General features: G+C 50.4%; 2 protein-coding genes across 4 annotated transcripts in view; both read left to right on the top strand.

The window, feature by feature from the left end:
- Positions 1–4,861: 4,861 nt before the first annotated feature.
- On the top strand, positions 4,862–23,121 carry CNDP2 (carnosine dipeptidase 2). 2 transcript variants are annotated; one of them, XM_006746352.3, is made up of 12 exons: positions 4,862–4,963; positions 7,476–7,565; positions 8,700–8,843; positions 12,046–12,208; positions 14,002–14,090; positions 15,639–15,839; positions 16,872–16,956; positions 17,887–18,047; positions 20,067–20,231; positions 21,101–21,242; positions 21,451–21,598; positions 22,571–23,121. In XM_006746352.3, the coding sequence occupies exons 2-12, from the start codon at positions 7,506–7,508 to the stop codon at positions 22,632–22,634; spliced, it is 1,422 nt and encodes a 473-aa protein (XP_006746415.2). In that variant the 5' UTR covers positions 4,862–4,963; positions 7,476–7,505; the 3' UTR covers positions 22,635–23,121. The 2 variants fall into 2 exon arrangements, with proteins under 2 accessions (XP_006746415.2, XP_081657144.1); XM_081801018.1 differs by lacking the exon at positions 4,862–4,963 and adding an exon at positions 6,336–6,378.
- Positions 23,122–25,724: 2,603 nt separating this feature from the next.
- CNDP1 (carnosine dipeptidase 1) overlaps positions 25,725–27,519 on the top strand; it is a 32,013-nt gene continuing 30,218 nt past the window's right edge. The window contains exon 1 of one of the 2 annotated variants that reach the window (XM_081801015.1): positions 25,725–25,925. In XM_081801015.1, the coding sequence (XP_081657141.1) occupies positions 25,902–25,925 (24 nt within the window). In that variant the 5' untranslated portion in view covers positions 25,725–25,901. The remainder of the gene's footprint in view (positions 25,926–27,519) is intronic. The other variant, XM_081801016.1, reaches the window with a different exon arrangement.

Genomic DNA, 27,519 nt, shown 5'->3' with positions numbered 1-27,519 from the left:
CGACTGCCTTCGGCTCAGGTCATGATCCTGGAGTTCCGGGATCGAGTCCCGCATCGGGCTCCCTGCTCGGCAGGGAGTCTGCTTCTCCCTCTGACCCTCCTCCCTCTCATGCTCTCTGTCTCTCATTCTCTCTGTCTCAAATAAATAAATAAATAAAATCTTTAAAAAAAAAAACAAAAAACACAAGGCTAAGAATGCTGGCCATAAAACAGAGAACATACTGATCATAGTGCCCAGACTTGACAACAAAAGCCAAAAAGCCAGAACTACAGAATCTAACCCTTAACCGTAGGCAGGGGTTACTTAGAGCCCCAGTCCCTACAGACCTTACGCTCCCCTGGGATCAGAGACAGCAAGACAGAAGCCAAAATATGAGAGAAACTGAAAACTTCCCTATGAACCTTGTCTCCCTGGCTCCCTGGCTCCTGTCACAAACAATGGGTTGCAGTAGATGACAGACATTCTAATCCTGAACGCCCTGCAGGTCAGAGGAAATGCAAACATTTTGTGCAGGAGAAAGGGATTGGCGGATGCCATGGGAAGAAAAGCAGGGCAAGAGAGGAGGCCAATTCTGGGGGAGACTGGACTGTACCACCTGCTTCAGGCTAGAGAAATGGGGAGCCATGCAGGTCATGTGTAGCTCTCCCTCCTGGCCTCCTTGTATTCTGCTTTCTTCTGTAAGCTGTCCTATGTGGCAGGTACTCTCTCTGTACTTACCTGGTATGTCTCTGCATCTGCAGTGCCGGAGAATAATTACCTTCTCCCATGCGGCGTCTGTGCCAAGGAAAATTCTCAATTTTCCAGTGTGATGGGTGCTCCCATGGCTGTGTGTTTAGTTAAGCTTAGTGACACAGAACTGAGATTCTGGATAATAAGATCTGACTCGTGCTGGGAACTGGAAATTAGAAATTATGGCAATTGGAAGTAGGATCTAATGCTTTTATGAGGGGGTCTATAATCAGCAGTGACTTGCATAACGCTTATATTCCTTAAATTCTCAGAATAAGTCACATCACTTCTCTTTCTGAAGCACCCAACCTCTGGTCAACCGTCCACATACCTCTTTCCTTGTGTTCTTCCATGGTGTCCCTGTTCCTAAAAAGTCAGGCGGAGAAGAGAAAAACTATTGACTTAGCTCCTAAGCTAAGATCAGATTCCTTGCCATAAAGTGATCTGCGAAGCTTCCTTTACCCAAAAACAAATGGATTGCAGGGCCACCTGCTGGGGATTCCCAGCTGTGCACACTTAGGTTAGAATACCAGCTCATTTACTGAAGAGCGGTGTAAGGCAGTGGTCTTCAGACTGAGATACCTGGCATCACAGGAGGACTTTTAAAGGAGGTCTCAGAGTTTTAAGGGCCCCAATTTCCATCTGCTCCAAGTCCATATGTCCTTTCTCATAGGGCGGACAGGGCTGGTACCTGCTGTCCTGCTTTCTGCCTTCCTGCTCTCCTTTCAAGACAGTGGTATAGACTGAATGTGTCCCCCCCTCCCAGCAAATTCATATGTTGAGACCTGATCCCTAAAGCGATTTGGAAGTGGGGCCTTTGAGAGGTGATTAGGTCATGAATGGGATTTGTGTCATTGTGAAAATGGCCCCACAGGGCTCCCTTACCCCTGCAACCAAGTGAGGACCCAGAGAGAAGACAGCTATCTGCAGAGAATCAGGAAGCCAGGCTCTCAGCAGACACCAAATCTGACAGCACTGCAGTCTTGGACTTCCAGCCTCCACAGCTGTGAGAATAAATTCCTGTCACATACAAGCCACCCAGTCCATGGTAGGTATAGCAGCCCAGACAGACCAAGACACTCAGTGCCAGGCATCATTCTAAGTGCTGTGCGTTTAACTCAAAAAGCCTCAAATAGGGGGTACCTGGCTGGCTCAGTTGGAAGAGTGTGCCACCCTTGATCTTGGGGTTGTGATTTTGAGCCCTTCGTTGGGCGTAGAGATTACTTAAAAATAAAAACTTAAAGAAAAACCTCAAATGTTCCAAAGGGGCAATTTGAAATACCACAGTATATTATTATTGGAGAACGCCTCCTTAATCAAGGACGCCTGTTAGCTACATATTTTGCATTATTTCAGGGGGAAGGAAGTGGAAGGTCCACCTTCTGACAATTAACATTGTATTTCCAAGTAAAAGAGTTCCATATCAAGAGTAAGTTCTGTATTTTCTTAACAAATCTTAATTCAGATTTGTAGGAGAAATGTTTTCATCAACTTTTGCCAAATGATTATTAGGTACATAGATAATATTCACTTTTACTTGGACTGAAGCCTCTCCCTTGCTCTTATTTACCAACAGTTTCTTTGTTCTTATCACCACCACATACCTATAAAATTTTGATAAATTTAATGATAATGTGTTATAGATTCTACTCCAAATCCCTTCTTTTTGCTGTATTTTTCACTGAACACTGTCTCATACCAGCAATAATCTCACTTATAGACATCTGGACTAATTTTTAAAAAGCCCAATAGATATGATTAAAGGATACATTTCCAATAAATGACTTTCAATATCTAAAAACTCTTTGCCAAACATCTACAGTTGACCCTTGAACAACATGGCTTTGAAATACGCAGGTCCACTCATATGAGGATTTTTTTCAGATAAACACAGTACAGTTCTGTAAATATATTTTCTCTTACTTATAATTTTCTTAACATTTTCTTTTCTCTAGCTTACTTTATAGAATATACTTTATATATACTTTATAGAATATAGAATATAATACATATAACATATAAAACATATGGTAATCAACTATGTTATCGGTAAGGCTTCTGGTCAACAGTAGGCTATTAGTAGTTAAGGATTTGGGGAGTCAAAACTTATAAATGGGTTTTCAACTGCAAGGGGGATTGGTACCCCAACTCCTGTGTTGTTCAAGGGTGAACTGTAATATCTTTAGGTGGTTTTATCAATCACATATGAAAAATGATTATGAGAATTTAATCCAGAAAAAAACTTTAACACTTAGAGCTTTTAGCTATAGAAAAGTAAATATTAATTTAAATTTCCATATTCTTTTGCAGAGAAGTATGACAGGATCATCAATAAAAGACTATCAAGTATTAAAATGTTACAGTTTGATGGTTAATATAAAAAACACAAGAAATAACAAACATTGGTGAGGATGTGGAGAAAAAGGAACCTGTGTGCACTATTCGTGGGAGTGTAAATTGGTGCAACTTTGCTAAAAAAAAAGTGGTTAAAAAAATTGGTGACATTGGTAAATTGGTGCAAATTGGAAAACAGTATGGACGTCCCTCAAAATATGAAAAATAGAAGTGCCATACAATCCAGAAATTGCCCTTCTCGTTATTTATCCAAAGAAAACAAAAACTAACTTGAAGATATACATGCACCCCTTTATTTATTGCAGCATCATTTACAATAACCAAGATATGGAAGTAACCTGTGTCCATCAACAGATGAATGGATAAAGATGTGAGATATATGCACAGTGGGATATTACCCAGCTATATAAAAAAAAAAGAACGAAATCTTGCCATTCACAATAAACTGGATGGATCTAGAGGGCATTATGCTAAGACAAAAACCTTATACTTTCATCTTTACATGGAATCTAAAAAACAACAAAAGAGAAACAGACTCATAAATGTAGACAACAAAGTAGCAGTTGCCACAGAAGTTGCGGGAGCATGAACAAATTAGGTGAAGGGGATTAAGAGCTACAAACTCCCAGTTATTAAAAAAAAAAGTCACAGAGATGTAAACTCCAGCTTAGGGAATAATACTGTAATAACTTTGTATGATGACAGATGGTAATTACACTCATGGTGGTGAGCACTTCCTAATGGTTCTAATTGTTGAATCACGGTTGTACACCTGAAACTAATACATTTTATGTCAACTCTACTTCAACTAAAATTTAAAAAAAACCCACCAAGTCAAGAAAAAAATAGTTAAAAATGAATACTAGACTAATGAATATAGACAAATTTCCCCCCTTAAAAGCTCTTTACTGTACAGTTTGACTTGATGGGGCGGGGGAGTAGAATTGGGACACCTTAGTATTTAATATTCCCTCATTTTTCGAACTTAATCAACAAAAAGTTAAATTTGACAACATTCTGAGAGGGATATAGATAGAAAATTTAAGGGAGGGTCATTTTATTTTAAAATATTTACAGCAACTATTAAGCTTGCTATTTAAAAAAAAAGGAAAGAATGGGGGAGGGGTACAGGTTTTGCCAAATTCTTTTGGGAATACTCTCACGGAGATAATCACTATCCCAGGGTCCTGCTGTTTAAAAGATAAGCATAAATAAATGGTGGGTCTTCTTCCGTCATCACTTCCTGGGATCAGAGGATTTAAATCCTAAAACGCCTCCTCCCTCGGAAAGGGGGGCCGGTGGGGCCCTGTGATCCCCAGGGCCAGGCTGCGGCAGGTGGCACCGCCTGGGACCAGCCTGAGCGGCCCGAGGGTGGGGTGTGGGCCCCCTCCTGGGACCTCAGGAAATCACCGTCCAGGGACCCGAACCCGGCCCGGCGGAACTAAGCAGGGAGAAGGAAGCAAGCGAGGTCAGGGTTTCAATCTGGGAATCCCACCCTCCGCCCGACTCTAAAGCTGGGGGGCGGGGCGAGGTGGGGCGACGCCTTCTCTCCAACAAGCCCAGTGATTGGTGAGCGGGGCGGGGCGGGGCGACGTGGGGCGGAGCGACGCCGGCTCTCCAGCTAGGCCGGCGGTTGGTGGGCGGGGCGACGTGGGGCGAGGCGACGACAGCTCTCCTGCAAGGAGAGCCGTTGGTGGGCGGGGTGGGGCGGGGCGACGCCGGCTCTCCGGACGAGGCCGGGGATTGGTGCGCAAGGCGGGACGCCGCGCCAGCCCTCCGAGCGAGGCCCGGGATTGGTGAGCGGGGCAGCGGGAGGCGGGCCCGAGCCGGGGGCGTGACCGGGCACGTGGTGCGGAACCGGCGCGGCGGCCGCTGAGGGGTGAGGGGCTTTTGCGGGTCGAGTCGGGCGGGCCCCAGGAGGGTGGGTCTCGGTGTACAGCCGCAGTTGCGCCTCAGCTTGTGGGAGCTGGGCCGCGGTCTGGCCCACCGCCTGGTCCGCGTGGCCAGCAGGGACGGGAAGGGAGGGTGTCCCCGTTAAAAGAAGACCTTCCCGAGGGTCCGGGGCGCTGCGGGCTGCGGGCGGCGGGAAGGACGCGCAGAGGACCGTCAGCCGCGTGCTCCTGACGCGGCCCGCAGGAAACTAAAGCCTTTCTAGGTCCAGCGGAGGCCCGGGGTCAGGGGTCGCTGGGTCCCGCTGGCATTTGAGGCCGGAAGGTTGCAGTGTGCGGGTCTGGGGCGGCTCGCTCGGTCGTGTCCTCAGCCTGTTTCCTCATTTGGAAGATGGAACTGGTCCTGGCCCCGAGTGGGGCCCCCCACGGCCTGGGTGGGGTCCCGGACGGTCTTCCTCGTGCAGACCCGGCGTCACGAGGCGTCCCTCCTGTGTGCAGGGAGGAGTGGCGAAGGGTAGTTTGTACACATGTTTGGGATCAAGCTCTGGAGTGGGCGCATTGGAGGTTCCTGCCCCCGTTTCACTGGCTTCTGTAGGTTTAAAGCCAGGAGTCGTGCGTCTGTTTACTCCACGAAGTGCTCCGAATTACCGAGGGACAAGGATTGGGAAGTTCAGAACTAAAGAAGTCATTAGTAGGTATTGCTAGACGGTTCCAGGTGCTACTGGTCTCATTTGCCCTTCCCTCTCCCTAGCTTCATCATTTAAGTTATGCGCCCCCCCCCCCCAGGAAATTCTAGAGTTCCTGGCATTTATTTTGGAAGCGTAGTATTTGCTCTTGTTCACTCCAGCACAGCGCTTTTACCTTTATCAGTGGGGTTCACTGCGCATTGAAGGTGGCTCCATTTCATGGTTTGGGTACTGGATGGGGGAGGAGGGGCAGGTTGGGACAAGAATAACGCAGAACTGAGTGGGAGGGCGAAAATGGCCCTGGCCTGACCTCCTTTGACTAGGTTACTAATTCAGAGAAGGAGTTACTCTTTAGCCAGCCCTGGGGACTTGGCATGGAGAGCTGAGCAGGCCGGTGCTCTGTTTAGTCTTTGGTAAAAGTGCAACTTAGGTAGTTGTATCTTTGAATGAACCAACGAAGGTCATTGGTTAATTTGGCTGCACTAGTGAAAAGTATGCACAGTGAACTTGGGATTTGTGCCATTTCACGACCAGGGACCTGAGTGAAAGGTGCCCAGTGTAGCATATTGTCCTAGATAGCTTCTCAGTTTGCATTCCTGGTGATAGACAGATGAAAATTTGACTTACTAGTGCTCATGAAATGCCTCTTTTTTTGTGGACTGTCTTGTCTTTCAGATAAAAGCCTCAGCTGAAGCAGGCTGAGCTGGCCAGGCTAGGAGGTTTGTAAATATTTTATGCCCAGGGGTGGGTGTTTGAAGAGGAAGAAGGAGGCTCTAAGAACTGAAATCCTGCTGCATGCAGATTGAGGGTAATTTCCTCAATCCCCTCAACAGCCTCCAGGCCTGATGTCACCATAGATACATCACTCCTCTGTTGAGCAATCACTTTGGAATCCCATACCAAGAAAAAAATACTCTGTGACTACAGTGTGTCGATCCACAGGCCTTTAGAACTACCTAGATGTTACAGGATCTTGTGACTACAGCTGCATTTCTGAAATCCTTGGTATTGCTGTGGTCTGGCTCTTCCCATTGCTGCTTCCGGCCAGTCTTGCCGCTTGATGGAATTTGAAATATCAGTCGGAGGTTGGAGACGATCTTGAAAGTCCCCAAACCAGAATCCTTTTGTTGCCTATTGATTTTAAAGATGACTGGTCAGATGATTTCCTTTACCCTATACTTGCAAGGTGGAGCAGAGTGTATTGGGTCTCACACAGGAGAAACGGGATGTTAGCAAATGCACCCTGGAGGGAGGCTGTGGGTTCCACGGAGGTTCCTTTATCTTAATCATTAATCAGGCCTTTGTGGAGGTGTCACATGTTGCCTTTGACTGTTTCTGGGCTCAGATTATCAACTTTTTAAAACAATTTATCTACCTCTCCTTGGGTTTTGTTTGCTGCGTTGTGGGTTTGTGACAGTAACAGACAGGATGTGACACTTTTGCTGGGATTCTTGGATTATTTCCTCTGTGGTAATAGTAAATGGGAAGTTCTCTGTGTGCTTTTAAAAAAAATTAAGTGCTGGTAAATCAGCGTTACCAGGAACTACCTACTTCTAATTTTCATCAGATTGTCTGCAGCTCAGGCCCTTCTTTCAGTTACGTGCCATTTTAACACATAATTTTCCTTCTGAGAAAAGAATGGGAGATCACCCTGAGCCCCTAACTGCTTCCCCAAGCTTCTCTGCTGCTTCCTGGAGTCCTCCTGATGACATCGAGGGTGGAGCAGCCCTTTATCAACTTAAACAAGTGCCTTCCTAACTGCCTCTCAGTCAGGCCCGTCCGCAGGCAGGACTGACAGGTGTTTTTTCCTTCCAAGAACCTTCAAGGTGTTCGGTCTGCTTGAAAGATGTCGGCCCTCACTACCCTGTTTAAGTATGTCGATGAAAATCAGGATCGCTACATTAAGGTAAGGGAATATTTATTGTAGTAAACATTAAAATTAGGTTTAATCCAGTGGGGCTCAGAGAAACTTTCAAGAAACTAGGAGCTATGCCATTTAAATTAAGTATACTGTCTAGACAGAGTGAGACAAATACTGCATGATTTCACTTATATATGGAATCTTAAAAAGTTGAACATGCAGAAACAGAAAGTAGAAGGGTGATTGCTGGGGCCTGGGGGAAATGGGGAGAGGCCAGTCAAAGGGTACAGACTTTCAGTTATGAGTAAGCTCAGTCCCTCTGAGTAGAGATTGAAGATAACAGCATGGTGACTGTAGTTAATAATACTGTGTTATATACTTAAAATTCGCTAAGAGAGTAGATCTTACAGCTCTCTCACCACACCAAAGATACCTAGAGGTCTTCTCCTCTGCCTCCTCATTACAGTATGTAAGTTACACTTTTGGCTTTTGACAGAAAGTCTTAATATATGTATATATGTTTCTAGAAATAGCAGAGCTAATCAGAGTTTTTGTTTAATCTCCATCTACAATTTCTTGTAGTAGATATAGACTAAAGAACTTCTAGCTTTTTTTTTTTTTTTTGCATTTCATCTGTTTTAAATGATTTGGTAGTGTTGTAAATTAAATCTGTTTCTTGACATTAAAGAATTGTGCTTTAAAGTTATTCTTGGAAGACACATTTCAGATGAAATCTTTAGCTCTCATTCTAAAAATTATACTTTAAAGAACTTGGCCATGGTGAGCATGAATAACTAACTTAGACTGTGAAAATGTTGGGTATTTTCTGTATGTTGCAGTTGTAATTTTGTTAGATTCAGTTATAAACTTATTTATAGAACTTTGTACATTTCACACTCATCTCATGCTTAATGGTTAAAAACACATTCTGACATTTTTTGTTATGCTGTAGTTCTTGATACAGGGTCAATACAGACAGGGTTTTTTTTTTTTTTAAATCTTAAACAAAAAGCAAATATGATAGCTCTTCTTGGACATCTAGCCATCATGTTTAAATATGGACTGGTTGCAGGAAGCAAATCAACTTTGGCTGCCCGAAACCTGGCAAATTTATGAATACCTTTCTTCCTTAAAGGAGCACCTTTTCAGAATCCCTTCTTGCTTATTATCCACAAACAGAAACTTGCAGAATGGGTGGCCATCCAGAGTGTATCTGCATGGCCCGAGAAAAGAGGCGAAATCAAGAGGATGATGGAAGTTGCCGCTGCGGAGATCAAGCAGTTGGGTGGCTCTGTGGAATTGGTAGATATTGGAAAACAGAAGGTATGGTGCTGGCGCTCTGGGAATTACAGAACCACAATTAGCAGACCTACCTAAGATTTATTTGAGAGAGAGAGAGTGTGTGTGAGCTGGGGGGAGGGGCAGAGGGAGAGAGAATCTCAAGCAGACTCCATGCTGAGTGCGGAGCCCAACATGGGGCTCTGTCTCACGACCCTGAGATTGTGACGCTCAACTGACTGCGCCATGCAGGCGTCTAGGACCCAGCATATTCTTAAACCATCTTTTGCTTCAGATAATCTGCTTGTCTTTAAAACAAACAGAAAAGGCCTGATTGGGATACTAAAACTATATGATTTCCTCAGTTGGATTGGGGCAAAGCTTTTATAATACTCAGCAGTTTTCCCCAGGTGGGAGAACTGTTGAGGTTACTCAGAAGTAAGTTAATGTTGGGATGCCTGGATGGTTCAGTGGGTTAAGCGTCTGACTCTTGATCTTAGGTTGTGAGTTCAAGCCCCGATTTGGGTTCCATGCTGAGGGTGGTCTACTTAAAAAAAAAAAAAAAAGAAGAAGAAGAAATAAGTAAATGTCAGGGCCACTCTTAGGAAATCACTGGGATTGCTCCCTAGAAAGCAGTGTGCATTCAAACTAGGAAATTGCACACTGTCCGTGTAGGGGTAAAAGTGATGAAGACCCCCACTCACAGTGCTATACCCCGTGCATCCCAGCTGGTGGAAAAAGCACTTTCTTATGACTTGGTTCCTGAAAAAGAGCTACTTTGTGTGGGGCCGTGGTAGCCCTGTAAGCACTTGACTGCACTTTACTGCAGGATTCTGACAGGTGACATTGGTTCATTTTCTTCCTGACAAGAACGAACCATCTCACTAATGGTATATTATTGCTTTTTTAGTCTCAGACGATTTCAAGTGCCATGCTAATGGCAGGTTTCATGTCCTATATTTTCCAAGTTTGTAATACTCTTTTAAATTGCAGGGTGTGACAGGGTTTGGCTTATCTCGGTTCTCTTGCCTGGTGATTTAAGTGTCCACTGGTATCATAGTCTTGGCGCTTTATGTGTGGACATTCAGCTGCATCTGGTCTTTTCATAAAGAGAAGAACCCAGAGGCCCAGGTAGACTCTATCTCCACTGGGCACCCCTCAGTTGATGGTGAAGGAGATTCAAACATGGGTCTCCTGATTCCCAATCCAGTATTGTTTTATGAGATTTCATTTGGCCACAAATTGACCTAAGATATACTATAGCTTCCCGGCACTTTTCCCCACTTGTGAGAGAATAAATCAAGTTTCTTTGTATTATTTTCTTGGAGAAGCATAATTGGTTTGTCCCCCTACCCTTTTTCCTAATATATTTAAAAAAAAAAAAAATCTAGGTGGCAAATTATTTACAAGAGTTGTTTCATTACAATAGATTTATTCTATGTTACACTGACATTGCAGTGCATTTCTTCAGAAAGGGCCTTCCACAAATGATAAGTGACTACGATACTCTCGAATTTCTTAAGACCCTTTCTTATCAAGGAATTGACAGATTTCGTCATTGTTAGAAAAGTTCTGCAAAGATCCTTGTGAGGTGACAGCCCATTGGAGCTTCTCTTCCAGTCACTTCACGTGGTGGCAGTGTTCCGTGTTTTAGGAAGCCGTGATGACTTGGGGCAGGTGTGGAGGTGGAGTTGGGTGTTACCACGTGTACATGCAGAAGGCAGGGCATCTTCAGGCTTACAGGGGACAGAGGACATTTGGAGCCCAGGTCCTAGTGACGGACCTCAGAGCCCGGGTCCCTGGTGGGCGAGGCTTGCGGGCAGGCATGGACTGTGGGAAAGGCTGATGGCAGGCTCTTTGGTATTAGGCCCACTGCCAAGGCTGCTGTAGGTAACGTCAGGTCGGGCCTATCTGCTGCCTAGCCGCTGCCCAGGCAGGAGGATGGAAAGGGTGCATGGCCAGGAAATGTGGGGGACCTGGTCACCGGGGGCCTGACCTCTAGACAGAAGTGCTCAGGAAATGGAACAGTCATGGGTCCTGAGCAAGAAGCGACGTGAGGGAAGAAGTGACCAAAGTGCAGAGGACAGAATAGGGCCCGTGGGTGGTGGCTGTGGGGATGGGGCAGAAGGGGGAGACATGTGGAATCCTTGTCAAAGACTTCTGCCCAGACCGATACTCTGGTAGAGGATGGCGTGGTAGCCCTGTAAGCACTTGACTGTGTTTCTAGCCAGACTTCATTCTTCCCTGTTCTGAGTAGTTAGGGATACCCGAGCAGAGATTTGCAATTTGCAACCTGAATTTCAGTACAAATTTATTTGTGGGCCCAAATCTTGGTATCTTAGAAAAATGGTAAAGTATTTCAGCTATATTGAATAGAAATTTATTTAGAGAAAATCTGTCATTTAAAACTCATGATTCTCCTGAGGCCACTGGAGGGCCAGCTGCAACCACAGTGCCACATGTCATGTGTGACCAGGGCAGTGAGTCTAAGGAACGATTTTTTGCCCCTCATGGCTGGGGCTGTCCTTCGGGAAGCGGTGCGAGAACCCAGCTCTGGGGGTGGTTCATGTGGGTGGGCGACCTAGAGTCCCAGGGCTGTACATGGGTACTGTGGGCTTGCCAAGAGTTACTGAGGTGAGTGTTTCTGAGCGCAGTTCAGTGGAAAGACAAATCCTGCAAGAATCCCGGCAGCCTGGCACATTACCTAAAGTACCTGTCCACTTAGTGCTTTGACTGCCCTGCCCCCCCACCCCCGTTCTTAGGGGCTTGTAGGAGACTGGTTAGGCGTGGGGAGGGAGCTTAGAGGAACACCAGCTCTCACTGCTGGCTTTAGTGTGGCTTGCTGCAAATTCTGTTCCCTTCCCTTCTGTTCTGGTCTGCATCCTTTTATGTGCAAAATTGTGATCCACATGCAGAATTTCAAACATGTATCTCCTGCTTTAAGATGGTAGTAGTTTTCATCCATTATTTTAGAAAATAATGAGCAAAGTTGTACCCCAAACTTAGTCTTCATAATATGTTATTAATGTAAAAGTTAAAGAAAAAATCAGCCTTTAAAAATTTACCAAACTGTCTACAGTTGGTGAACATTATGCGGTCTAAGTACTCAGTATGTTCTTGAACTCTACAATGTAGGCTGATTGATAAGAACACATGAAAATACTCCAGGTATTTTAATAATATCTACTGTAAGTACCGAATTTTCAAAACAAAGGCTGTCCTCGATTGCTTCCTTCTCGACTCTTAGCTCCCTGATGGCTCTGAGATACCGCTCCCTCCCATTTTACTCGGCAAGCTGGGCTCCAACCCGCAGAAGAAAACCGTGTGTATTTACGGACATCTGGACGTGCAGCCGGCAGCCCTGGAGGATGGCTGGGACAGCGAGCCCTTCACCTTGGTGGAACGCGACGGTAAGGGATGCTTTCAGCCGTGTCTGTTACTGTGCACAATCGAGGAAACTTTTCACTTGCAGCAACATCTCTGAGGAAATTTAGTTCCGCACCGCAGTCGTGATCACAGCACGATTGCTGACTTTCCGTTGGGCTCCTATTGAGCGTTAGACCCACATTTCTACGGGCTGTTCCCCTTGCCACGGTCTGGAGCAGAATTCCGTGTCTCGGCTCTCCAGCCTGCCCTCCTCCTCGTTCCCCGTCTCACCGCCGCCACAGGGTCCCTCCGCCTCCCCTGCCCCGTGCACCACAAACCTGGAGGTCGTCCTCACTCCCGCCCTCCTCCCGTGGGCCCGCAGTCCCTGCTGGGCCTCCTCCGCAGCTGACACTCATCCCCTCCCGAGAGCTCTCCTATTGCTTGTTGAAGTCGTGGGTCCTCCTCCCTTCTTTTCCCTGCCACATGAGGACCTCAGTGTGATGTGTCTCTCCCTGACACCTCCCGGGAGACCCAGCGGGTTCTTCTGCCTGCTCGTCTCCCCTCATTGCTCCTCTGGCATCTCTGTCACATGACCCCGGCTTCTGTACCAGCGCCGGTCACCCACTGCCCCTCTGGGAGGCCTCGCACTCCGCCCCTCCCTGCTCCTGACAGACAGACAGGCACCCTCGGTAGAGCTGGGATAACACCTCATGCCACAGGTGAGCTTCCTTGTGGTCAGCTGGCTGCATGCTGTCCCTCTCCTTGTCGGGGAGCCCGGGAGGGAGGGACCACATCGCGCTGTGAGCCTCTGCCCAGCACAGTTCTGGCGTGTTGGAGTGAGCGATTCAGTCAGTGCTTGTCACAGGAATGAGGATGCTTTTTAGGAGAACTCGGTAGCTTTTGTGAAAAGTGGGTTTAGTTGATAGAAATTCCCAAGGTAGCGATGGCTCGAAGCGTCATGCTGCTTTGGGGTGGTCATGCTGAAACTGTCAAATATTAAAAACAGGCTGAGAATGAGGAAGTCCGAGGCCTGGCCGTTACAGACCTGGCCAGAGAGGGACTGAACCATGAGCACGCCTCTGCCTGAGTGCTGGTCCTTCCTCCGGCCTGGTCCCCCTCTGATGAGCTCTGCATCATATGACAGGGCAGGGAGCGGGGTCTGGGCTTGATGGCCGAGTGTCCTTCGTGGTGGCCAGTGCCCACCTGCCTTTGTTAGGGGTCCCAGGAGTGTGTGTGCGGGGTGGGGGTGGGGGCCCTGTGACTAATTAGGTGGAGGAGAAGCAGTACCACGTCCTTTGGTTTTCAAAGTGATGACCTGGAGCAGTAAATAATAAACCTGTTCTTTTCTTTACCAAATTAGGTGTCAGAATTGGGCTTGTGTGAGATTTATAGTTCTCTCTTGATGATGGTGCATTGGGGGTCCGACATATGACCAGGTTGCCTACTCTTAACTGCTACCAGCTGGTTGTGGAGGTAGATTTGAAGTAACTAGCCGGCTGGCAGGGCCCCCTTAAGCTGGCTCGGCAGTCCATGCCCTGGGTCAGCAGGGACTGGAGCGCTGGCCGACTACTGTGTCCGCTGGAAGAAGGGGAGGGCAACTTGGGAGCATCCATGCGGCTTGCTCTTAGATTATGGTGGATTCTCTGGCAGGGCCTCATAATAGTGTAGGATGGGGACTCGGGGCTCTGACAGAATGAAAATGGGGCTTCTGGTTGGAAGAGGAGGTCTCAGGACAGCTGCCCGTGGTGGCGCTAGGATGCTCTCAGCTGTGCTCCAACAAGACACTTTTTGTCTCTTTCATCGTGATTGTAACGGAGTTTGCTGATTGCTGTTGTAGGCAAATTGTATGGGAGAGGTGCAACCGATGATAAGGGGCCAGTGGCCGGCTGGCTGAACGCCCTGGAAGCCTTCCAGAAGACAAATCAGGTACTTCACGTCTAACTGCCTGGCTCTGTCACAGCCATACAAAGCAGGGCTGTCTGTCCCCAGAACAACCAATAAAGATCAAAGATCACTGGGTTATGAGAAAGCAAGGTCCCCCCAAACCGCATCAGCACAGTGGGATCAGATATAGGATCATAGGTTTGTTTTCCAGCTTTAGGAATTGTGATTGTTTTACAGCCGCCCAGAGGCCATGGTACTGATGACTCAGCAGGAATCCAGGCAGCGCCTGAAATTCGAGTTTTCAGCCCCGGGCTCCACCACTGAGACGGCTCACCTAGAGGCCAAGTCGTGGGCTCTGTGGTGGTGGGCAACCCCTAGCTTTCTCAGGGTGGTTTTTATCCTCCTGAAAAATTTTTATTTTTTAAGATACACTTCCTTAATGTGAAATATCTGCTCCTGCCTAAAGTTTGTAAAATAGAAAAGTAGGGAGGAACTTGGTATTTTGTTACTTACTGATCTTTTCAACTGTTTTTAAACTAATCCTGACCATTGTGTAGACCCAGTTTTTGCATTGTGTTTTATCTAGTACCATGATAAAATAAGAATAATAAGACAAGCGTTTTTGTCAGACGGTAGAATGGTAGATCTGAAGAGGGACGGGGACTCTGGTCCGAGGTGTCATTTTGCACAGGAGGGAGCTGAGGCTCAGAACCTCCAACTAACTGGGCTCAGGGGTTGGGAAGGCTCCCCCTTCTCCAGGGCCCCCTGGGACCCGGGGTGACCAAGGGGAGGGTGGCTGTGTGCAGGGCAGAGCTTACATCCTTTCCATGTGCCAGGGTCCTAGGAAAGATTTCATCTGAGAGACAGAAAGGGGGAGGCGAGCTGGGTGGTGCAGAGGGCTGTTGGGGGGAGGACTCCATGGATTTGCGTCCACGGGGGGGTTCTGCCATTTTGTAGCCTCTGTGACCTCCGGCAAGTCACCTCGCTTGGGTGCAGCTTCACGTTCTCATCTGGAAGGGCCGCCTGCCTCACTGCACAGCCTGGGGGGCCTGGGAAACTGCAGAGCAGTAGCCAAGTGGGCGGCGGCGCCTCGCGGTGACTGTCAGCTCTTGGGGAGAAGGGCCTTCAGCATGGAGAGGGGGTCATAGTGCAGGGCGCCTGGAAATAGGAGCAGGCCCCTGCTTGCTCTGGCATGTGGGTGTGGCGATTGGTCCCTGGCGCAGATGAAGACTGGTTTTGTCTGTGTCATGGAGAGAGCCGCTGGGGCTTCCCTGGAGACTCCTGATTCGCACTGGGTGAGTGCAGAGGTCCCTGTGGATAGGAAGCGTGGTCACACTGTGGCGTCCTTGGCAGGAGTCCCCAGTGAGGGTGGCACTGCGGTTGGTTCCGTGCATGTCCCCTCACCGCCCAGCACGTGAGGACAGGGTCACGACAGGGCGCACACAGCCCGCCTGAGCGGTGAGTCTGGAGGAAGTTGAGTATTTGAAATTTGTGATTGCAAAGCATTTGGTGACTTCCTGTCTGTGGTGTCTTAAGAAATAAAAGCACATGAGAACTGAATGCCTCCCAATGCTCATTTCCCTTTCATAGGAAATTCCAGTCAATGTTCGGTTCTGTCTGGAAGGAATGGAGGAGTCAGGCTCTGAAGGCTTGGACGACCTGATTTTTTCCCATAAAGACACATTCTTCAAAGATGTGGACTACGTCTGCATTTCTGACAATTACTGGCTGGGGAAGAAGAAGCCCTGCATCACATATGGTCTCAGGGGCATTTGCTACTTTTTCATTGAGGTATCATGTCAAGTTCTCTGTGTTTCGTGGTGTCTCTTCCCAGCCTGTAGTCTCCCTTGTCCTTCTGTAGCGTGCAGTGGGCAAGTCCCAGGAAGGGGGCCATGCACGTGAGGGAGAAGCCCAGAGGCTTCTCAGCAGGCTGGGTCTTCACCCTTCGAGATTCTCCAGCCAGAGTCCGTTTCCTGCCACCTCAAGCTATAGGATGTTTGGAGAATTGCCTTGGAGCAGTTGAGGAAAGATGAACTGCTGTAGCCCATTTAAGATTGACTTAAGCAAAGCATTGCAGACTTACCGTTAAAAATTAAGATGTTCACATTTGAGCCCTTAGGTCTGCCTGGACCAGAGATCTTGAGGGAACTGAGTGGTTGTGCTCTACACAGAAGCCGGGCGCAGGGGCGGAGTGGGAGGGCCATGCTCAGCTGAGCCTGCATCCCCTCCACAGACGAGGGTGGGTCCTAGCACACAGGGCGGATTGGTTCCTATGAGGGAGCCTTGTTTTGGAGGCTGAAAATGCCAGAATCATCCTCATTGCTGCTCTGAGTGCTTCGTCTCTCAAGACTGCTTTACAAATAGTCTGACGCAAGAACCCAGTGGCTGTGAGTCAGACGCTCCCACTTTACCATTTTACAGGTGTGGAGACTCAGGCCTGGTGAGGCCTCAAACCTGACCCTGATCGCAGGCTAATGAGGGGGAGCGGGGGGCGGGATCTGGCCCTAGGTCCTCAGGCCCAAGGTCCTTACAGGCTGCTTTTCATGGTGGGTGTCCCGTTTCATCAGAAAAGCGCAGGGTCTTTGTGAAGCCATGTGCGTTCACCTGTGGTCAGCACCCCCACTTGCCCCCTGGTCAGCGTTGCCAAGAGTATTTCTTTTGTTGCTGCCAAAGTTTTATAATTTAGGAAATGCTTTGCTTTGCTCCTTGAGGGAACAGATTTTGATTTTGAGAATTGTGAATGTTCTTCGTTCATTTCACTGTCACATGAGGAGGCTGAGTTCCCGCTGAGCAGCAGGTAGAGGGATCTCTGTTTCCGTCCAGGTGGAGTGCAGTGACAAAGACCTCCATTCTGGCGTGTACGGGGGCTCGGTGCATGAGGCCATGACAGATCTCATCATGTTGATGGGTAAGCACGGATTTCAGTCGCTGCTTGGACAGCCCGAAACAAGCTGGAGTGGCTTGTTTCGGGCTGTCCTCAGCAGTTGGTGTTTTCATCTCTTTCCCTGTTGCTACTTCCTTCCGCTCACCGTTCCCTTTGAAAGATGGACATGCTTCATTTCTGCGTCTGCGTCTGTCTCCCGGGTGCCTCTGTGTGTCACTAAACCCTGCCTTGCCTCTGGGACCCAACTAGGGCAGCCCCTGGCTCCGTTCGGCCCTGTCCGAGCTGGCCCCTAGGATCACGTGATACAGTTGTAGTTTGCGTCCCTCGGAGGGCGCCTGCCTCGGTCTGTTTGACGCTGTAGCACCCCAACCAGGGCTCCTGCGTGCTCAGCTCTGCGGGAGGGAGGCCCAGCCCAGTCCTCCCAGCATCCTGCTAGTTTAAGGCTGGATGTAACTTTGCCTCACCCCGGGATTTGCCTAAGTTCTGTCTCCTTCCCTCTCCGGTAGCGGCTGCCATACGGGAGGCTGCTCTGTTCTCTTTGTCTTGGCCTCCTTCGCTTGGGAGCAGCTAGTTTCTTGTGGAACATGGATTAAAAAAGAAATATTAATGAGTGTAGTGGCTTTTACAGGAAGCCTGTGGGAGGCAGTCTGCTCGGTCTGTCTCCTGGTCTGTGACAGGGGACAGGTCACCCACCCTTCTGCATCTCTGTCTCTGTGTTAAAGTGGGAAGATGATACTGCTCACCTCACTGGGTTGTTTAGATATTTAACTAGTTGTTCCTAGGCAGTGCTCCACTGCTCTGCATGCCCAGGAAATGTCACTGCGAAGCTCCTGGTCCTCCTCTGCCCCGGGGCGGGGACGGGGGGGACGGGGGGTGGGCTCCGGGCCCCCGTGGTAAGCGCTGCTGTGTTTGTGCCGCCTGCCTGCTGAGCGCCCCTCCTCCGTGCCCTCCCAGGCTCTCTGGTGGACAGGAAGGGAAAGATCCTCATCCCCGGCATCAACGAGGCAGTGGCCCCCGTGACGGAGGACGAGCTGGGCCTCTACGACAAGATCGACTTCGACCTGGATGAGTACGCCCGGGACGTGGGGGCAGAGACTCTGCTGCACAGCTGCAAGGTGCGTGCCCCCCCGGTCCGCCCGCCGCCCCGGTCTGTCCGCTCGCAAGGCCTCCCACCGTGCCCTGGGCAGGGGACCCCCGAGGGCAGGAGCCGGAGGTGCCGCCAGAGATCTGGGCATACGCCTGTGCCCCGGAGCCCTCGGATGGTTCCGACACTGGAAAGCAGCACGTTACCAGGCTTGGAATTGGAATTGGGAGGTTTTTAAAAATGTCACATGTTGACTTGTGACAACTCAGGAGCTGGAGAACGTACGCAGAGAACACATATAGCAGGTAGCTTTTGCCTGATTTGCACTTGTAGAACGATGTTTGACCGCTGGGCCCAGAGATGATTGAAGGCATCCCTAACAGCTGGGGACCTGTTGGAAAAGGTGGAAAGCATTTGCACAAAGTGGTTGCTTAACTATTAAGAAAAAATTGTGTTAGGATTTTTCTCTTAAGTAGTCTGGTTCCTGGCTTGTGAGGCCTGAGTATAAGTTTACATCTGATGTAGCCATTAGTTGAATTGCAGCAACAGGCCCTGGGGTGCAAGAAGAATATGGCCAGGCCCAGCCCGTGAGTTTCATCTCTCCAGGAGACTAATGGGCAAAGAAGTGTGAAAGAGTGTGGAGGCCCCTCCAGGGTCTGGAGCCCTGTATGCCTGGGAGGGGGGAGGCCTGTGGGGGTCGCTAGGGGTGAGCAGCAGAGCAGGGCACGGGGAGTCCGGCTGTTCGTGGGGAGGGCCAGCCGGGGGAGATCTGGGATTCAGACTGAAAAGGCCTGGCGTGCAGGCCTGTGGTGTGCCGAGGAGCTCATGTGCTCTCCTGGAAGACGGTGGACGGATGGGTTGGAGCAGAGGGTGAGCCGATCAGACCTCCCTCGTGGGCAGGCCGTGGCAGAGGCGTTGCGGGTTTGGAGCGGGTGCAGTGAGGCGGGGAGACGAGTTGTGCCACTGCAGGGGAGAGCCTGGAGCTGGTGGCGTGGGGGCCGGGCGGGCGTGGGGGCACCTCCGAAGCAGGCCACACACCAGGGAGAGTTGGTGGGCCCGAGTGGAGCAAGAATTCGCAGGTGGTGGAGGCGGTGGGGGTTGCGGAAGGCCCTCATGGGCAGCTGTCATTCGGGGCCTGAGGCCGGGAGAGATTAGTCAGGGGCAGGGGCGCGTCTGGGAAAGTGGGTTTCTGAACAAACTTCCGTTTGCTCCGGCCTTGTTGCCTTCCACTTGGTGTCTGTGTTTGTGTAAGGTGTTTGCGTTTCGGGCCACGTGTCTCCCTTCTAGGTCTCACTGACCCTATCTGGTTCACAAATGGAAGTCCACACATTAGGTGGCTGAGTCCCTGAGTAGCCCCGGGGCCCTGTCACGTTTCTCCTCGCCAGCCTGTTGGTCAGGTGGCCCCGTGTCCTCTTTTGACTTGTCTTGTGCCGCTGCTGGGGTGCAGGGGGCATGGGAGGCCGTGGTATCAGTCGTACGTTCGGAGGTGAGGGCCTGCTCTGGGCCAGTCCCCTTGGCAGAGGGTGACGATGATGCTTGTCCGTGGTCACTGGGCCCAGGACTCAGTGGATGGCCCTGGCTCTCCTCCCAGTAGGAACTACCCCTCCCTGCCTTCTGTTCCCCTGGGGGCCGGGGAGCTCACAGGTGGCCTGCGTTGTGCTGCCGTCTTCGTCCTGGTTCCTCGTGCCTCTGGCCCCACAGGAGCTCTGATATCTGTGGGACCACGACTTACCCCTGAATTCTGCGGGGCTGGTGGGAAGCCCGTGGCTCTCTTAGTCACCGGCAGTCCCGAGCCGCAGTGAGGCCGGGATGCCACACTTGAGGCTGTTCGGAGTGTGGCAGAGTCCCCCTCCTCGTGGTGTGTCAAAGCTGGAACCAGAGCACATCTGGGGCAGGCTCATCTCTCAGCCCTCCAGGGTCTGCACCGCCTGCCTGTGATTGTGTAGACCCCAGGCCGGCGGGCCACTAGGAAGAACTTCGCAGATGCCATTGCCGTCTCCTTCGTAAGCAGACGGTGTTGTCCCCTGACCCACTTTGTTGCTTTCTGCAGAAAGACATCCTGATGCACAGATGGCGGTTCCCGTCCCTCTCCCTCCATGGGATTGAAGGCGCCTTTTCTGGGTCGGGGGCCAAGACCGTGATTCCTAGGAAAGTGGTCGGCAAGTTCTCCATCAGGCTCGTGCCAAACATGACTCCAGAAGTTGTCAGCAAGCAGGCATGTGAGGGAGCTGGGACCCGGGGAGGGGCTTCTCCACGACAGAGACTGAGCGTAAAGACTTTTAGGAGAGCACTGAACCCCAGACCCACACTTCCTCACTTCTTGACTCCTGCCAGCCCAGTAATTACCAGAATAAGCAGTTCAGAAACTGATCAAAGATAAAGGCCATATAAAAAGCATCACGTGTGACCTTTGTCACTGCTGAGGCATGCTAAAACCTGACCCCGGACCTCATCGTAAGGCTTCAGGTCAAATGCTGACTTTGGCCCGAGTAGGTTAAAGTGAGAATCCACAGGAGCTGCGCCTGGGCCAGTGAGGAGTGGAAGGGCATGATTCCAGAAGGGGTAGATTCCGGAGGGGGCACACTGGGGGGCAGTCACCCTGCCCTCATCTGAGATTTCCCGGAGAGATGGCCTCAAGGACTTTCGAGGAAACTGAGGCCTGAGATTTTGTCATCAGATGTGCCCCAGTCAGCACGGGCCTCCACTTTTCGTCTAGATGTGATGAATATTGTAAAGCAAGTCAAGGGACATTTTTTAAAGAGTTGATTTAAATATTATCCTATGGGAACATCTGTGTAAAGGGTGAATTGCTTGAAATGAAAGCATTACCTTTCACCTTCAAATGCTGGATTTTGTTTCTTGATAAAATCCCTTTTTTTGTTACCATAGTTGTACTCAGTGTTTCACAGCAGAAAATGAGAACCGTCATAGACTCTTTGTAGACTCAGTGTAGACTCGTGGTAGACTTAACCGTAGACTAGTTGTAGGCCCCCTCTAGACCCACCATAGACCGCTGTAGAGGAGATCTCTAGCACTGGATCAGGTGCCAGGCTTAGAATACATTGTGTCTCGTTTGTGACTCAGGTCACAAGCTACCTGACGAAGAAATTTGCTGACCTGCGCAGTCCCAACAAGTTCAAAGTGTACATGGGCCATGGTGGGAAGCCCTGGGTGTCTGACTTCAACCACCCACATTACATGGCTGGGAGAAGAGCCTTGAAAACAGGTGAGACTTCTCCTGGGGACGCAGGCAAGGGCCCTGAGGAGAGCCCCCAGTGCGAGTGGGGCCGTGTCCCCCGCCGACCTTGAGAGTGGGGCTGCCGGCCCCGAGCCACACCCGGGGCTTGGACTCATGTTGCTGGGTAGTAAGTGTGCAGTGGATCCCCAGCCTCGCCACTTGTAAGCTCACCGTGTCTCTTACTCTTCTCCCCCAGTGTTTGGTGTCGAGCCTGACTTGACCAGGGAAGGCGGCAGTATTCCTGTGACTTTGACCTTTCAGGAGGCTACTGGGAAGAATGTCATGCTACTGCCTGTGGGCTCAGCAGATGATGGTGCCCACTCCCAGAATGAAAAGCTCAACAGGTGAGGCTCTGGGTCCTCCGGCCTGCCCCTGGGTTCATTTCCTCATGGCTGCCAGCGAGAAACCCGGAGAGCCCCCGTGTGCCCTCCAGCCCCTCTTGCTCCCTCCCCTCCACCACCCTTCCCGCCTCCTCCCTCCCCTCTTGCTCCCTCCCCACCTGCTCCCTCCCTGCCTGCTTCTTCCCCACCTGTCTGGCAGCTTTGATTGGAGAGCAGGAGGGGCTGGGTGTTTGGCCCCCCAAGGCCAGTGCTCTGCTTGCTACCACCATCTTTGGGGTAGCGAGCACTTCTGGTGGAAGGCAGGGACGGGGCCATGGGGGAGGTGAGGGTTCTTCACAGCAGGGTTCAGCCAGTGCTCTGTGTCTGTCTTAGGACATCATCTAGGATTCCTAAAGAACCTATGCGCTTTGCCTGTTTGGAAAATCAGTGTCCTTGCTGGCTTCCTAAGCCCCTTCTAGATGTTCCTGGCTTATGCAGACCCAAGGGGGGTTCTTTAACCAACAGGGATAGAAGGTGGTCCCTGAGTTAGCGCAGTGAGGAGAGGCCCAGGCAGGCAGGGAGGACCCATGGTCAGTACAGAAGAGCCGAGAAGGACAGAGAACAGGAGCCATAGGGGGGTCGCAGGGTGGGCTAGTCGCGGGCTAAGACAAAGGCAGAGGGAGGGGACAGAGACGTGGGTATCCAGGCACAAGGGGAGTCCTCTTATCCCAACAAAGGGAGGGGCTGTGATCAAAGTGAGGCGCTTTTTCTTAAGTACTGTGTGGGACCCAGTATATTCTGTTAGACCATGACCAGGACAGGTCCTAGTGGGGCAGATGGACTGAACCCACACTTGAGAACCAGGTGGCCAAATTCTCGAGGCCAGTGGAACTAAAGGCCAGCAATCCAGGACGGTGGGACTCCCAAAAAGAATTCCGGGCGCGCTCCTGGACCACTGGACGGCAGCTGACACGAGAGCTTGTTCTTCTCCATCAGGCTCAACTACATAGAAGGAACCAAAATGCTGGCTGCGTACCTGTATGAAGTGTCTCGGCTGTAGAAGGGAGAGGCGCCCCTGGCCATGGAGTCCCGCCCCTGTCCTCGCTCTGTCCCCGCCGCTCAGGAAAGCACAGCTCGTCTCTCTCCTCGCCCTCTTGTCTGGCACAGCCTGAGTAACCGCTGAGGTCTTGGAGGTGCTCAGCGTGAGGTCTGCAGAGAATAGCCAGGCTCTAAAAGCACCCGTTCTGTAGGAGGTTCTGGTTGCTGTCCAGCTGGGCTGCTCAGAGCTCTTGGCGCTTGCTGTCCCGTCTCTGCCTCCTGACTCAGGCTCACGGGCTCTCGGAAGACTCAGTCGGGGGCACCTGATGCCTCGAGGGGCCACGCCTTCTGATCCTTTGCCCTCGTGAGGCTTCTGTCCTTGTCTCAAGCCCCGAAAGCAGTACTGGTGTCTCCTGTCTTCTCTTTATTGTGATTCCTCAAAACCTAAACCTAACTGGAAGGATTATTTGTTCTCAGTATGTGTTGCCAAATAAAAAAGCAAAAATGAAGCCTCTGGGAGAGTTCCTGCCCATCCGACTCACTGGTGGGGCACACTGTCCTGTGCGGGGGACATGGCTGGTTGTGGGGGCGTGTGGGGGGGCGGGGCGGGGCTCGCACCTGCTTCCTCTCCCCAGCCCACACAAGGGGTGGCGGTGCTTTTCACTGGGTCCTCCCACCCAACACTGAATAGGGCAGAATGGTGACACGGGAAGTGGTTCTTAGAGGCCCGGTTCTCCTCTGCAGTGTCCTTGGAAGCCCGTGTCCCCCACAGCCTCTTCATCTTCCTCCCAGCCTCCCTATCCCTCTCCCCATCTGCCACCACTCGCTCACTGGGAAACACTCGTATGGCTCAGTCCTTTGAGCCACCTCGCTCGGGGTCTTTGTGCTTTAACTCTGGTTTCTAGTCAGGGGATGGAGTTTCATGCGGTGCTGACAAGATGGTGTTCATCAATAAGCTTTGCAGAAGCGGTTCTGTGCCTGGGGGAGGCCTCTGAGTTGCTGGAATCCAAAGCTTGCCCTGTATCGTCGCCCCACTGCAGGAAGCTGGCCACCAACAAAAATACAACCCCCTGGTCTCATGTAGAAAAAGATAAGAACTCACTGGGCCACCCCCTTGACCCGGATGAGAATGAGCTGAGAGGAGCCTTTTCAACCTGAAGGAAACTGAGTGTCTCCACGTGACCGAGGGAAAGTCAAGTTCATTCTGCCCTTGTTACTTTTGCTAACAGTGCCAGGAAAAGATGACCTATATGTCAGAATCCTTAACCGCATGAATTAGTGAGGATGTAGGCCAGGTCATGGTAACCGGAGGCTTTGCCCCCGTGACTGTTGGCGCCTTTCTCCTTGTCAAGCCCGCACAGGCAGGCTGGCCTGCTGGGGCAGCTCTTCTGTCCCTGGGGGCCCGGTTCCCTCCGCCCTGTTTCATCTCCGACAGCCGCAGCCGCATTTCAGCCTGTGCTTTCAGGCGCAATGCAGACTTAGCTCCAGTCCCGTCCCTTTGCCTCTTACTCTCAAGAGGTCATGTGGCCACTCCTCACTGCGCCTGAGGGATGTGCCTGGCTCCCATTCCCGTCCCTCCCTAGGAGATGGACACGCACTGGGAATTGCACTGCCATTACGCCATGACATACGTCCCAAGGCAATCAGACAGAAATAAAGACTGCATGGCATCAGGGGAAGGATTCGTGGAGCCTGCTTTATTACTCATTTGTCAGAGCTGATTTTAACATCGGCATCAGCCTCTGTGGCCTCAGGGAGCATGCTGTGTGGGGATCCAGAAGCAAGCCTGATCAAATGGTTTTCACGCCTTCCTTACTTTTCCTTTGCACCGTCTCCCATTGACATGTGACTGTGGACCACCTTGGGCTCTCAGCGGAGCCTGGTACAGTGCATTCCTTTCGAGTTCATGGCCAGGACTGTAAATCACCTGTGTTTAGGAGAACTTGTTACTCTGTGGCCCACAACAATGGCCCCTATATGGAATGCTGCATAAAAAGATGGTTTGCAGAATTCCACTGACCTGTGTTCTTTGAAATGGCCTTTGTGAAGAGGCTGCTTCAATGCATACCTTGAACAGTTATTTAGGAAGAAGAGAAGTTCCTTGGAGTAACAGGTGGTCGTGGCCAAAGCCTACTTGAGAGGGAACGGTGTGACTTTGACCCAAATCTTTGATGGAGATGGTCCTGTGGCCCCAACCATGCATGTAGGAGAGATCAGGGACCAACCCTGCTCATGATAACCCTTGGAGATCCGGCTTCATGGTCTGTGTGTTTTGAAAGATCTCTCGAAGTGATTTGGAGCCATAGCCCGTTAGGGGTTGAATTGTGTCTCCCCCCACCCACCAAATGCATACGTTGAAGTCCTAACTCCCAGTACCTCAGAATGTGACTTTATTAGGATATAGAGTCTTTGAAGATGCAATTAATTATGATGAGGCCATACTGGAGTAGGGCTGGCCCTAATCCAGTATGACTGATGTCCTTACGGAAGGGGGACATTTGGACACAGACACATATGGGGAGAAGGGCATGTGAGGATGAAGGCGGAGATTAGGTGATGTGTTTGCAAGATGAGGAACACCAACCAGCCAGCAATCAGAAGAGGCCAGGAGGAGGTTCTCCCTCACAGCCCTTAGAAAGAAGCAACCCTGCCAACACCTTGACCTTGGGCCTCCAGCCTCTGGAACTGGGGGAGAATAGATTTCTGTTGTTTAAGCCACCCCCAGTCTGCAGTACGTCCTTGTCGCAGCCTGAGCAGGCTAACACAGGGCCTATAACACCAGTTTAGCTCATACGTTACGTAGCATTCATCACGAGGGCCCACGACGACCGAGCAGAGGCTTTGACCCTGCTCATGGCAACAAGCTGTGTTCCCGTTGCTTCTGTCTCCGCTCTGCTGGCCTTGGGCGCACGCACTCCTCCCAAGGGTCGCGCCCTCCGCGCGTGCCCAGTGAAGCCCCTGTTGTATCACCCACAGCCGGAGCTGCCCTGATGTTCTTCAGTAGCATCAGATGACTTCCGGGCCACTACGTCCTCCCATTATCTGTGCGTATGAGATGCATTGTCTCTTCCTCTGCCTTCGAATTGAATGAGTATCTCTGAAGCCTCTTTGTTTTGCAGATGTGAATAGGTCCACTAGTCCAGCCTCGTCTTCCTTCTGGGGGCAGGGCACAGCAAGCCATTTGCCGAGACATAGCTAATACGGCCAGCTGAGGGCCTAGATGAGACCTTCTCTTCCCCTTTCCTTTGAGGTCCAGGGGAATTGCTAGAGGCTACAGAACTTCAGCCCAATGGATCCCAAACTAGGAAGAGTGGTGAGTAGACCCTCCAACGTCCAGAGTCTAGGGGACCAGAGTGCTAGACCTCATTTGCCTAAGGAGTGTGTGTGCTGTGTGTTCTGGGCGTCAGGTGGGTAGAACGGATGCTCATGTGGCCCTTGCGATGCCGCCACCGGAAATGTTCTTAGGTACTCACTGTCTCCCCCCAAGGGAGGTGGTATCTGGAAGATTTTCCAGGAGCTTATGCAGTGCCTGGCAGGCAGTTGTGCCAGTGAGTGGTGGAGCCTGGCGGGGACTTGGATGAGGCCCCAGCAGCTGCTGCAGGTGGGGCGAGCTAGGACATAGGCCAGTGTGCTTTTCCATGCTCGTTTTTTCTTCCACAAAGCGCATTTTCCTATTAAGTATTCATAGCTGTTGAATGTAGAAGGCAGGGTACCACCTAGAGGAAGATGGAAGATGTGGAGAATCATACACATGCAGGTGCAAACTGCTGCCTTTCTTGCTAAACCCTGAACTCCCCACCCCCAACCATTTGTGTGCCTAGTTGTGGGGTGGAGGCCCAGGAATCTGCATTTTAAGGGTGTCATTCAGTGATTTTTAGTGTATTCACAGATACGTGCAACCATCACCACAGCTGATTTTAGGATATTTTCCTGACTTCATTAAAGAAATCCTGTACCCTTCACAATGACTTCCCTATTTCCCGGTCCTACCTCCAGCCCCGAGGAACCCTGCATCTGCTTGGATCTCTTTTAGGGCTCGCTACGGTGCAGGCAGTTAGCTGTTTAACAGGAAGCACTTCTAAGGAAACAAAAATAAAAGTTTAGATTCTAACAAACTCCACAATCTGTATTTGAGTCTAGAGGGCGATCAGTTGAGATTTTTCGGGATGTTGGGTTTGGAGCATCTTTAGATGGTGCAGCAGTGGGTGTGATTCTGATGAATTCCTGCTTTGCTGTTTGGGTGACTCTGGTGACGGGCACTGGGTGTTCTGGTGAACTTCCTTCATGGCCCCGCACAGCCGCAGGTGGGAAAAGGTGTCCGTGCATGAACCACTGCAGTGATTTCTCGCAAGTTTATATCAGCTTCGGTTTGTAGGGCTTTCGGGAAAAGGGAAGTTTGAGTTCTTAGTGATTCCAAGTCAGAGGGTGGGAGAAAATTGGAAACATTAGTTTGGAGAGTTGTAGCTAGTTATTGGAGGAAACAGAAAGAGCTGGGGACCCAGCCTGGTTTATAGGTGGGTGACAGTGACTAGAAGTGGGGCCTGATAATGGGTGCACTACAGTTCTGCGCTGAAACACAGTATTCTCTCTACCATCACCTCCGTTTCTAGCAGATGTAATCACAGTAGGATTAATTTGTTCCTGAAGTAAGTCTAGTCGCATTACACTTGGCCTGGTTATTTATGTAAGTGCAGCAAGAATAGTGATTGGTCATATAGGCTCTTCTTAAGTCTGCTTTGCCAGAACCTTCAATAAAGAATCTCAGATCAGACTTTTCTAAAGTCGCTCTAGACCAGGAAGTCAAGCCAAGGACTTGCCATCATTCTTCGCCTGCAGTACCTACAGATCTGGGTGAATTCCTCTCTTCTTAGGGGTCCCCAAGATCTATTTTTAATAATTTTTTTATT

Source organism: Leptonychotes weddellii, chromosome 13, assembly GCF_054177405.1.
Source record: "Leptonychotes weddellii isolate Sample4059 chromosome 13, ASM5417740v2, whole genome shotgun sequence".
NCBI lineage: Eukaryota > Metazoa > Chordata > Mammalia > Carnivora > Phocidae > Leptonychotes > Leptonychotes weddellii.
The sequence above is the reverse complement of the archived record's forward strand: the minus strand, read 5'-3'. Positions and strand labels throughout refer to the sequence as shown.